General features: G+C 41.0%; 1 protein-coding gene across 1 annotated transcript in view; it reads right to left on the bottom strand.

The window, feature by feature from the left end:
* TDRD12 (tudor domain containing 12) overlaps positions 1 to 13,566 on the bottom strand; it is a 123,565-nt gene that overhangs the window by 57,864 nt on the left and 52,135 nt on the right. The window contains exons 18-19 of the mRNA XM_074968717.1: positions 12,254 to 12,445; positions 8,852 to 8,980 (exon numbers count right to left, since the gene is read on the bottom strand). Of these exons, the coding sequence (XP_074824818.1) occupies positions 8,852 to 8,980; positions 12,254 to 12,445 (321 nt within the window). The remainder of the gene's footprint in view (positions 1 to 8,851; positions 8,981 to 12,253; positions 12,446 to 13,566) is intronic.

Genomic DNA, 13,566 nt, shown 5'->3' with positions numbered 1-13,566 from the left:
AAAATGCTCAGAATTCTATTTAAATGTTTTTGTGAAGAAATGGGTTGTCTTACCAACTAAAATGTCTGATGGTTTTTGAGTGCATGGGTAACCCAAAAATAGCTTTTACAGAAGATTTCAACTTTCTATGGACTTAGTCCTCCATTCTGATTAGAGCTTAAAAAAAAATCTCTCAAATAAATTATCAAAAGTATTCAAAAATTGCATCCTGTGCATGTACAGGATTTTCTGCTACTAATATGTTAATTTTTCAGATATATTAACGCTCATGAGATGCATAACATATTGAAATAAATGCTACTGTTTATCTGTAATTTATTATTACACATTCAGATTTTTTCCTTTCAAACTCTACTGAGTCAAAAGGAACACACTGTTACTTTTTGATCCCTCAAGGCACAGATGTGCCAAGTAATTTTCTGTCTAGACACTAATAAAAACAAATGACCAATAGTGCCAGCTGCCAGAGGCCAAATGATTCAATCGGGAAAATGGATCTCTTTAAATAGCACGTTTTTGATAACTGAAATAATCAATTTTTAAAAAGGTGTCCTCTTGAATTAGTATTCCACTTCAACCTGTACGACAAAATTCTGTTTCAACATTTTTGGTAACAGTATTCCACTTAAAATATTTTTCAACTGATTTGGCACACATGGCTTAAAACACTTACTAGCAGTCCAACATGAAACTAAGGTGGCAAAAATAAGAGAACAATTAACTGAAAAGTCACCTATTTGAAATGTCCTATCTCAACTACATAAAGCGTTAAAAGCTACTTTATACCTCCAAATTTCACGAAGATAGAGATTATGATTAAGTGATTAAGATCCTTGAGTGGATTACAGTTGCCACACCGTTGTTTTGTCTCAAATGTAGAGGCTATTTTCAAATGTAGTAAGACCTGTGAAGCCACGCAATGACAGGTGGACTGCACTGGCCTAGGGGATATGATTTTTGACTGATACCTGAGAATTCTGACAGAGTGATTGTCAAGCTGAAACCTTAAACAAGGGTTTTAATGTTCTTGGGGAATGAGACAAACCAAAGCTACTTGGCTGGAAATATGAAGATAAAAATGTTTTGCTGGAGCTCAGAAAGGAATGCTATATATATATATAATGTGGATATATAATGCGGATAAGTGTTCTTGTGCTTTTGTTATTTTTAGTCATTTTTTGAAATAGAAACTATGTACGTACTGTAAATGAAATTACATACAAAAACTCCCTCGGAAAAGTGTGTCGAGGTTTCGAAGTCGAACACTCAGAAGTGAAGATGTGGCAAAATTAAGCTTGCCTGTGTAAGGGAACCAGGTTTGTTGAGGCCACACGGGGAATATCAGGATAACTTTGGACTTTTCCAGTCTCATCTTGTGAAGCACCCATGCTAGGAGCGGGGTGGGGGGAAAGGTATAGGAGGGGAGCGTTCCATTTGATAAGAAAGGCATCACCTAATGAGTGAAGGCCCAAGCCCTGCTCTGGAGCAAAACTGAGGACATTCAGTGTTCTGTGCAGCTGCAAAAAGCTCTACTGTTGGTAACTCCCAATGCTTGAATACACTGTGTAGCACACGTGTGTCCAGTTCCCACTAACGGTCCTGAGAAAAATTCCTGCTTAGTGCATTTGCTGTGGTGTTTTGGCATCCAGGTAGGTATGATGCTATGATATGGCTATTGTGTGTGATGCACCAGTGCCAAAACTGCATGGCTTCTATGCACAGGGAGCGTGAGAGTGCTCCCCCCGCCCCTTACCTGTTTTACATAAAATGTGCATGCCAAGTTGTCTGTGAGGACTTATATGGTCTTGTCTTTGGTGATGGGTAAGAAGTGGGAGTACACATTGTGAATAGCTCATAGTTCTAAAATATTTATGTGCAGAAGAGACTTAACGGCCCTGGATAGAATGAGAGTTCAGATGTGCTCCCCAACCTAGGAGTGGTGTACAAAAGGCACCCCATGCAGACGTTGTCTGGTTGTGTCCACCAGAGTTGGGAGTATTTTATCTTGTTTGGCCTTGTGAGGTGTTCGTTTATATTGTGCCTGTGTGGGATAAAGGTCGTCCGGAGCCAGGATTGTAGATACTATAGGTGTAGTCTTGCATGCTTGACAATGAAAGCCATGGCAGCTATGTGGCCCAACAGTTGCAGACAAGTCCTGGCAGTTACCTGCAGACTGTTTAGTGTTGTGGAGATCAGATTGGTTAAAGTTAGGAATTGTTGCTGTGGTACAGAGGGAGTCACCTGAGGAGAACTGAGGTAGGCTCCAATTAATTCTAGTTCTTGCACTAGCAGTAGTGTTGTTATGGACTGCCAGATTGGTTAAAAAGGAGTTAAACAATCTCCGAATGCTTGGGAGATGATCGGTGGTTTCAACACTAAAAGAAGTGGGGGATCTTGGACCCTCAACCAAAGTCTCGAATTTGCCGTCTAGATGCTGGGTGTTGAGACGTAGCAGACGGCGGTGGGAGCTGTTGCCTCCCCGTAGGTCTCTCTTTTCGGCCCTGTTGTTAATATTGTCTGTGGGGCTGTGTATAAGAAGCGAACCGGAATCTCTATGGGTTTTACTATTTACCCTGTCTTTTCTTGGTCCTAGGCATATAGAAGCCTAGGGATCTCAGTGTCGCCCTCGATTCCTTGAGCATGTGAAGAGACTCGTCTGTTTTGGCTGCAAAGAGTTTTGGTCCTTCGAATGGCAGATCTTCCAGCACTGATTGCACCTCTCTGGGAAATCCAGAAAGATATAACCAAGAAGCCCTTCGCATCACTTCTGCAGTGGTTACGGACCTGGCTGCCATGTCTACAGAATCCAGGACGGCATGTAATGCACACCTGGTGATGAGATGTCCTTCTGAAATAATGGACTTGAATTGTTCTTCTCTCTCTTCAGGAATAAATTCAATAAATTCTGAGAGTTTGGAGTAGTTATTGTGGTCATACTTGGCGAGTAATGCTTCATAATCCTGAGGTGTAGAGAGTGGCAGAAGAGTATGCCTTACGGCCAAAAAAAATAGGCTCTTCCAATCCCTGTCATATGGTATATTTTGGGGGTGATGAATGCCCCATTCACTGACCGCATCCACCACCAAAGAATTTGACATTGGGTGCAAGAGGAACTATTTCCTTCGCAGGCACATAATATTTTTTTAATCAGACCTCTTGCAAGTAGGTGGGATTGTTGCTGGGGTCTGCCAGATTGATTTAACTGGTTCCATAATCACATTGTTCATGGGAACAGCGATTTTGGACAAGGTCAATGTCAGTAAAATGTCTAAGAGTTTATGCTATGCTTCCTGGACTTCTTCTAGTGAAACGTCCAGTGAGCTCACAACTCTCTTATAAAGGTCCTGAAATTGTTTGAAATCATCTCTCACATTGGGAGATGGTGGCATGATGGAGTTGTCAAGGGAAGATGAGGAGAAGTGGGTTGCTAGTGTCATCTCCTGATCAGAGAATTCTTCCTCTTCTTCAGCCCCCTGTTCTGTAGGTTCGGGTGGACCCAGTACCAAAGGTGAGGGTGAATGAAGTGTGCTCACTCTGGGTGGACTGGCAAGTTTGTGTTGTGGGGGACATGCCACCCATGGGCTCCAATACAGCCACTCTATCGGAAAGGGCATCGGTGGCATCCATGGGTGCCCGTACCAGTGATGATCCTTAGGTTCAGCAGAGTATCTCCTGTGCAGAGGATCTGGTCTGATGAGAGCATGAATGGGGGAAGAATGTTGTGGGGAGTATATTTCCCCTTCATCCTCTTCATCGCTTGAGAATGGGGGAACAGATCGAGGCAGAGTGATGAGGTGGCTTAGTACCAAGCGTGCTGGAGTAATGTTGGTACTGAGAATAGGAGGCTCCGGCATCGAGATGATAATGAGGTCTTACTGACACAGGAATTGCTGCAGTGTTGGTGGCATTAGTACCACTGAAGTCATAGCGGTTGGTACCAACTGTTGCAGCATCACTGTCGGTGCAGTTTGTGCACCAAGTGAGTGGTGCCAGCACTAGGTGGCACCATCATCTGCGGAAGTGCTGATGGCATGGGGTTTCAGTTTCCTCTTATTGCCTGTATCAGAGCTAGCCCACTTGGGGTCTTTTGGTCTGTTGATACTCATGGTACCTGAAGGTCCCACAACTCTGGACACAGAAAAGGTTGGTGCGGTCGGTGCCAGTGGGGTTTACCCATTTGAGGAATGCTGTTTCTTGACTGATTCCCAGGATGGCATGGTGACTCTCTTTTTTTTTTTTTGCCACCTTCTTAGCGGGGTAGTGTTGAGTCTGATCCATGGAGGTAGGGCCATGGGTGACCTCTGTCCTGAAGGTGTCCTTGCTTTGGGCTTAGAGGCTGAACAGAGTGACTTCTCCCTGAGAAGGAGTCTGAATTGTAGGTCTCTTGCTTTCCTGGTCCAGACTTCTAGGTTGTGACAGCGCAAGCACTTTTGAGGAATGTGTGTCTTGCCGAGGCAGCAAACACAGAGTGCCCGTCTGAGACGGGTATTGAAAGTCTGCAGGTGAGGCAGCATTTAAAGACCAGGGAACCAGGCATTCCCCTCCGAGAAGCGTTTCCCCCCCAGGAGGGAAAACTAAAACTTCTACTCTGACACCAACTAGAAAGCTAACTTTCTAATCTAAGGGGAAAAGATTTTCCCCCCCACTCAGAAAGAAAATTAACATGGAAGAATATGAACTATAACAACTAAGAAACTACGGCTAACTAGCGAAAACTTTGCTAACAGTAAAGGACATTGAGGTGCTGCTAGCTGCTCTTACTCAAGCCAAAGGCAGAAGAGAAGGAACTGAGCGGGGGGGTGGGCGAACAGCACTAGATAACCCCCTGAGGTCACATGAAAGGGGGACCACACATGTGCGACTCAACTGGGCACAGCTACCACAAACCTTCAATTACAAGCACAGGGATGCACGAACACCTGAAGTGGAGCACCCACAGCATCATCACTCAAAGAACTCACTAGTACCAAGTACAGCAGGACAATGACCTCCCATGTCATACAAGCAACACTCCTATTAATAAGCTACAGAATTATATTAGCCCTTTTCTTAATTGCATCACATCATTGACTCATATTCAATTTGTGATCCACTATAAACCCCAGATTCTTTTCAGCAAAACTACTGCCTAGCCACTTATTCCCCATCTTGTAGTTGTGATTTTGATCTTTCCTTAAGTGTAGTACTTTGCACGTCTTTATTGAATGTCATCTTGTTAATTTCAGACCAATTATCTACTTTATCAAGATGATTTTGAATTCTAACCCTGTCCTCCGAAGTGCCAACAGTTCCCAGCTTGGTGTCCTCCACAAATTTTATGAGCATAGTCTCCATTCCATTATTCAAGTCACTAATGAAGATACTGAATAGTACCAGAGCCAGGACATACTCCTATGGGACCCCACCAGTATGTCCCCCTAGTACCCCACCACCCTGACCCCTTGCCACACCCCTCATCCCTCCTGCACCCCACACCCCAACTCCCTGCCCTGTGCCCCCTGCTGCACCCTGCACACCTCCTGCACTCCCTGCCCTGAGCCCCCTGAACGCCTCCTGCACCTCAACTCCCTGCCATGCCCCACACCCCTCCTGCACCCCCTGGGGGCAGGGAGGGGGCTGGAATGGGGGCAGGGAAGGGTGGGAAGAGGCAGAGCAGGGGCGGGGTCTCATGGAAGGGGTGGAGTGGGGCGGGGCCAGCGAGGGGGGGTGTCAGTAATGCATCCTGCAGGCCAATGCACTAGTCCTCATGTGGCCCTCTTGGTCATTTGAGTTTGAGACCCCTGATCTAGACCACATTTCCCTTGCTTGCTCATGAAAATATCATGTGAGACTGTGTCAAAAGCCTTACTAAAATGAAGACATATCCCATCTACTGCTTCCCCCATCCACTAACCCTGTCAAAAGAGGAAATTAGGTTGGTTTGGCATGATTTGCTCTTGACAAATTCATGTTACCTATTCCTTATAACCCTATTATACTCTAGGTGCTAACAAAATGTTTGCTTAAGAATTTGTACCAGTATCTTTCTGGGTACCAAAGTTAGGCTGACTGGTTGATAATTCTCAGGGTCTTCTATGTTCAGCTTTTTAAAGATAGGCACTATGTTTGCCCTCCTCCGGTCCTCTGGGACATCTACCGTCTTCCATAATTTCTCAAAGATATTGCTAATGGTTCTGAGATTGTTTCAGCTAGTTACTTAAAGGTCCCTAGGATGCATTTCATCAGGTCCTGCTGACTAGAATACCTTTTACTTATCTAAATATTTCCTTCCCTCTTGTCATTAAGATCAACTGTATTCATGTATCCAGTCCCAATTTACTTTTTTAGTCAAAAATGAAAAGAGGCATTGAACACCTCAGCCTTCTTGATATTGTCCATTATTAGCTCTCCTTCCCCACTAAGTAGAGGACCTACACTTTCCTTTGTCTTTCTCTTATTCCTAATGTATTTATAGAACCTCTTTTTATTGCTTTTTATGTCCCTTGCTACATGGGACTCATGATAAACAAGTTCTCTGATGAATGTATCAAGTTTCACATAGTAATCAGTACCAAGAGAACAGCTGTCAAGTCACAGGGCACCAGCAGCCCACCTAAAATCTACATCAATAATGAAGCTCTGGACAACGCGGACCACTTCTGCTATCTTGGCTCAACTTTAACTAGCTCATTTAGCCTTGATAGAGAATTTGATGCAAGAATTGGCAAAGCTTTTGTCACCTTTGGCAAACTGACCTCGTGTCTGGAACAAGCTGCTAACCGGGAATGCAAAGGTGCCCGTTTATCAGGCTTGTATCCTCAGTACCTTCCTTCATGGCAGTAAAAGCTGGGTCACATACTCCTAGCAGGAGTGACGCTTGAACAGTTTCTACCTTCACAGTCTCAGAAAAATCCTCGGAGTCACTTGAAACCAACGGATCACTAACAATGAGATCCTTGAGAGAACTGGCCTACAGTCTATGCTGGACGCTCGCAGGCTTTAAGAGACATGGAGCATATGCCTCAAGATAGTCTGCCAAAGGCTGTGATCTCTGGCCAACTAAAGTACTACCTGCAATGCAGAGGAAGGCCAAAGCTCCAATACAGTGACAAGGTCAAGCAAGGTCTCAAGAGATTCAGCATTCCCACCTGAGAACTGGGAAAACCCTGCCCACAACTGCTCGGTCTGGAGAAGCTGGGTCAAGGCTGGAGCAGTCATCATGGAGAGCCATCAGAGAGCCTAGGCTGAGTCACAGGCGAGCCAAGAAGCAGAGTGTGCTCCGACCTCCATCTTGCGAGTGGACCTGTCGCCACTCTGGGGAGGTCTGCCATATGCACACGGGGCTCTTCTCCCACACTACTGTCAAACGCCACTGACTGACTTTGTCGTGTTTCCTTTCATCTGTCAAGATGTTGGATAGCTATACACATAGAACTCACTTTGTGCCTTAGACTTTCTGAATTTGTCCCTACATGCTTGTGATATTCCTTTGTACTCCTCCTTTACATACTTTTGTATATTTTTAATTCCATGATCACATACTACATGGCCCTGCCTCATTAGGTGCACTAGAAGACAGTGCTATCACTAACAGGGTAGCTTATTCAATATGTCTTCTTATACACATTCACTGTTTGGCCCCAGACTGCATTTACCACTGCCACACAAACCCTGCTTTGAATACAGTATTTATTTCCTTATAGGCTTTTCTATTATGCTTCCCACAGTAGCCTCTGAGTGCAGCACAAACATCAATCAATTTACCTTTACAACTCCCCTGTGAGCTAAAATAGTATTATACTCATTTTACAGAATGGGGACTTCCAAATTAAAGGTCAAAATTGTCCACTAATTCTAGGGGCCCAAACTGACATGTTCACAGCCTAACATTTCTCAGTATTTAGGGATCCTGGGTTCTAGTTAAGGTTTTGGAAGGGGTGTGGCTATCAATTCTTATGCTTTGTCTACCCCAGCATGTTGCCTACCCCCAAGCTACCACTGCCCCTATACCTTCATATCTGTCCTTGTCCCCCTCAGCTCCTACAGTAAGTATCCCGTAGCCTACCTCTGCCACCTCCACCCCTTTTCACTTGAGCAAGTTAGCTTGTGTCCTCCTCCTTCATGCTGCTTGGGCGACAGCAAAAGGTGCACTGAGAGCTCTGAATTCTGGTAACTGATGCCACACTCAGTCCAGGAAAAATTGCAGGAAAGATCTGCTTGGTCCCTGTAGCCCTGCTATGGACCATACTCAGTCCAGTTGGCACACTGAAATAATGTGGAGATGCAACACACACTCAGTGCAGACACAATCTTTGGAGAAATTTTCTGCCAGCCAGCCTCTAGCAAACTCCTACTGAGTATGTATAAATTGCAATTTTCAGAGATTTAACATAGCCAAATTTTTGTGTGGAGTCTCAGTGAAATGGTTGTAAGAACTGAACATGGGCAAAACAGAACCAAACGCTTTCTCAGAATTCATTCTTTGAAACAACTTTTGCTAAAACTTACAGCCATAAAAAAAAAAAAGTGTCAACCTCAGTGAGATCCACCATAGAAAATTTCATCCTGAATGGCTTATAGCTTTGCCAAACCTTTTCAACTAAAAACATGATATTATGTGACGGTGTTAGGAAATCTCCACTATACTTTATAAATGGCTAAAAAAAGCTTTGGAAAGTTTGAGCAAAGGAACTGAGGAGAGAGTATCATTTCTCTCCCGAAGTGAAAAAACCCATTCCAGAAGTCCAAACGCTTCCTCTCTGCTCAGAAGCCAAGACAATATTACTATAGCTTATTGTACCTTGCTACTTAAAACACATTCCATATCAGTACATACATTATAGGTTAATAGTTAAATATTTGTAGTACTCACTTTATAGACCATTTCTGTTTCATCCACAGAATTAGTGAAAATCAGGGTCTTTTGAGTTTTACTGGGAGTAAAATCCAGTATCTGGAGTAATACAGAGGTTCTCTCACAGTTCAAGCAAAGTTGCACAACCTAATAAAAGTGACAAAATAAAGTCAAGTACAACAAAGCAGCCTCGTAACATACAAAAATTTAGCTATAAATCTGTTCTCTCTCAGAGCATTTTGTGCATTTATATATTGCACTAATGCTACCTGAATCAAAAAGCATAAATCAATACTAGTTATGAAGCTGCACCTATCTAATCCTAGAGTTGTTGTAAATAAGATGGTTTAGCTAGTAGCAATATTGCCATGATAAATACCTATGTGGTGGACACACAGCCACAACCCACCCACATAATCGAAGGCAATATGCATGTGATAAATCGATTTATCATGCACCTTTGACCACCGTACCTGCCCTTCTATTAATTAACCTCCAAAATTAATGCCAATGAAACCTTTGTATCGTAACTATTTATGTAACTATACAGATAATGCATTCTTTTACACACAATTAAGGCATATCTATACTATGTACAATAGTTGCTTGATATCCTCAAAATGTTCCGATCTACAAACTGTAAGTAAGAACACCTCAGCTCATTCCAATTGTCACAACTGTGCACGGGCTATACAAACATCACTTCTATTCATATACAGAAGGTACACTTAGAATGCATTATGGTTTTGGAGATATTACTGATTCAAGTGACACTTTCTATATTTAAAATCAATGGAATTAATAATACCGCTAAACCTAGAAAGCACTTGAAGTATGCCAACTCCTTCCCTGAAATGAAACCAAATCTGGGACAGAACTGCACCTTGCATAACCCCACATAACAATATGCAGTGACAGTCAGCAGAGGCTCTGGAGCTACTAGCAGACATTCAGTATAAAAGAGGGAGCTACTAGCAGACATTCTCTTCTTCATTCTCTTCTCCTCAACTTTAAAATTCACGTTCGCCTTGATCCAAAAAATCCCAAGTTTGCTGACTTTCAGGGAACCCTGCAATGCCCATCTTTTCATCCAGGTTTTTGGGGAACAGGTTATGGATAACTGCTGGTATTTGTAAATATTAGGGCTGTCAAGCAATTAAAAAAATTAATCACGATTAGTTGCACTGTTAAATAACAATAGAATACCATTTATTTTAAATATTTTTGAATGTATACTACATTTTCAAATATATTAATTTCAATTACAACACAGAATACAAAGTGTACAAATGCTCACTTTATATTTATTTTATTACAAGTATTTGCACTGTAAAAAAAACAAAAGAAAAAGTACTTTTCAATTCACCTAATACAAGTACTGTAGTACAATCTCTAGCATGGAAGTTGGACTTATAAATGTAGAATTATGTACAAAATAACCTGCATTCAAGAATAAAACAAGGTAAAATTTTAGAGTCTTCAAGTCCACTCAGTCCTACCTCTTGTCCAGCTAATTGCACAGACAAACAAATCTGATTACATTTGCAAGAGCTAATGCTCTCTGCTTCTTGTTTACAATATCACCTAAGAGTGAGAACAGGTGTTCTCATGACATTGTTATAGCCAGCATCGCAAGATATTTACGTGCCAAATGTGCTAAAGATTCATGTGTCCCTTCATGCTTCAAACACCCTTCCAGAGGACACATGTCCATGCTGATGATGGGTTCTGCTCGATAACAATCCAAAGCAGTACAGACTGACATGTTCATTTTCATTATCTGAGTCAGATGCCACCAGCAGGCGGTTGATTTTCTTTTTTGACGGTTCGAGTTCTGTAGTTTCCGCATCAGGGAGTGTTGCTCTTTTAAGACTTCTGAAAGCATGCTCCACACCTCATCCCTCTCAGATTTTGGAAGGCACTTCAGATTCTTAAACCTTGGGTCGAGTGCTGTAGCTATTTTTAGAAATCTCACATTGGTATCTTCTTTGCGTTTGTCAAATCTGCATTGAAAGTGTTCTTAAAATGAAAAAAACGTGTGCTGAGTCATAATCCAAGACTGCTACAACATGAAATATATGGCAAAATGCAGGTAAAACAGAGCAGGGTACATACAATTCTCCCCCAAGGAGTAAAGACACAAATTTAATTAAAGCATTTTTTTTTTTAACAAGCATCATCAGCATGGAAGCATGTCCTCTGGAATGGTGGCGAAAGCATGAACGGGCATACGAATATTTAGTATATCTGGCACATAAATACCTTGCAATGCCGGCTACAAAAGTGCAACGTAAATAACTGATCTCACTTTCTGGTGACACTATAAACAAGAAGAGGGCAGCACTATCTCCTGTAAATGTAAACAAACTTGTTTGTCTTAGTGATTGGCTGAACAAGAAGTAGGACTGAGTGGACTTGTAGGCTCTGAAGTTTATATTGTTTTGTTTTTGAATGCAGTTATGTAACAAAAAAAAATCTATATTTGCACATTGCACTTTCAAGACAAAAAGATTGCACTACAGTACTTGTATGAGGTGAATTGAAAAATACTATTTATTTTATTGTTTTTATAGTGCAAATATTTGTAATAAAAATATACACTGATTTCAATTACAACAGAATATATATGAAAATGTAGAAAAAACATCCAAAATATTTAATAAATTTCAATTGGTATTCTCTTGTTTAACTGTGCAGTTAAAACTGAGATTAATCATGATTATTTTTTTTAATTGTGATTATTTTTTTGAGTTAATCGCATGAATTAACTGCAATTAAATTGACAACCCTAGTAAATATCTTGAGATACTGTTTGATTTAATGTCACTGTTGGTTATTTGCGTTGGGGGAAGCTGATATTATGATATTGTATTTTTAAAATTATGTTAAGGGTGTCTAGCGCTCTGGATAGACATTTCCTCCCCCATGTGTCATATCTAAATAAATAAAACAGAACAAACAAAAGTTAGAAAATAGGAAGTGAATACTACATACAACTGAAAGTGCAGGGGGAATTTCAGCTAGAAGAATAAAGTTACCCTAACTGAAACTTTTAAGTCATAAATAATAATGAAAGACCTTATCTGTAGCACGTAGCCCCAATAAAGCACAGCTGTAGAAATTTTAAACAATCCATCTACAGACTTTGTACTATTAAAATCTCAAATTAAACACTGAACATACACATTTTTGCATATAGTCTTCTGTTACCATTTCTAAAATAAAAACTTCCCTTGTTATCTTTTCTACATCCTACTATGGTAAAACTATAGAATGTTTTCCTATTTTTGAGCAAACGAAAATAGATACATGTGCATACGTAACCTGTCAATGTAATGCAAACTGTCACTAAATATAAGGTAAAGAATCCCACTATACAACTTTAACCCTGGAAGAACAGCATAATCTCTGGGTTTTTACCTGTTGCACATTTCCATATATGGAAGCTTCTTCCATAGCTGTTATCACAATGTAAGGATCATTCATGAACTCTCTTGTTAAATGTTCTATATGTTTATTCCAATGATTTCCAACAGCAACAATTTGATGTGGTGCTGATTCCCGCTCTTCAACAGTAATTGTTTTCTTGTAATACTCTAATATAGTAAATATCTGTAAAACAGCAAGTATGAATTTCTTTTTGGCAAGTTTTCTTTTGTTCTATTCTATGATCAGAAAAAGTCAGGGGAGGCAGCATTGATCAAGCAAGAAAGCAAAAGAACTGTTATTCATATATAAGCACCAGCCAATCCACTTCTTCCCTGTTAGATACTTCCAAAGCAAGAAGGGCTATTTTTTATAGTACAAATACTGGGTAAAGCAGCATCTTGAAACAGAGAGGAAAGTGAATATTTAGTATGATCAGAACAGAGTACAATGACAAAATATTACCAGTGAATAATTCTGCCTAGTAGTAAGTCCCTCTTCTCTCAGCCTATAAACAGGAATAGGGCTTGTCTACACAATGCTTTAGTCCACACCAGAGGGAAGTAAATTCTAGTGCGCAACTAGTATGTCATGCATTAACTGTCCCATGTGGACCCTACTGGCATACACTAAAAGTTTCCAAGTGTGCGTTGAGACTACATTAGCACTCATTAGGAGAGACTTTTAGTGTACACCAGCAGGGTCCACATGGGACAGTTAGTGCGCAACACGCTAGTGAGCACTAAAATTTGCTCTCCTCTGGTGCAGACTAATGCACTGTGTACACAAGCCCATAATCAATACAGATAACAGATGTAGCAAACAGTAAGCTAAGTGGAAGGCTTACTTTAGTGAGCCACTTGGAGAATCTTGTTAGAAAAAGGCATCCTTTGATATTACAGGACGAACTATTACTACCACACAAAAGTCTGTGTGGAGAGATGAATCAACTCTTTTCAAGTTTCTAGTACACATGTACTAGTCCATGAAATCCATAAAGCTAAGACACCTTTATAATTCAGAGACGTGAAATTATTCCAAATTCATTTGATGAAACTGATTAGTCTTCAAATTGGTGTCCCTTTAAAATTTAAGCAATACTTCTCCCAAGGACTCAAAAGAATGGTTTATCCAAACCTAAGACAAATCCTACTGAAGAAGCAACTGTCAATAAAAGGTCTGCTTCAAAAAGGATAGCTTCAAAAATGGGAAAGAACCAGTGTGGCTCTGCTACAGCCTATCCTTGAGACACCTTCTAAAACCCTGTTAATAAAAAAGCTATTGCTTATTGAAGAAAAAGCTTCACG

Source organism: Natator depressus, chromosome 12 (genome assembly GCF_965152275.1).
Source record: "Natator depressus isolate rNatDep1 chromosome 12, rNatDep2.hap1, whole genome shotgun sequence".
Lineage (NCBI taxonomy): Eukaryota > Metazoa > Chordata > Testudines > Cheloniidae > Natator > Natator depressus.
The sequence above is the reverse complement of the archived record's forward strand: the minus strand, read 5'-3'. Positions and strand labels throughout refer to the sequence as shown.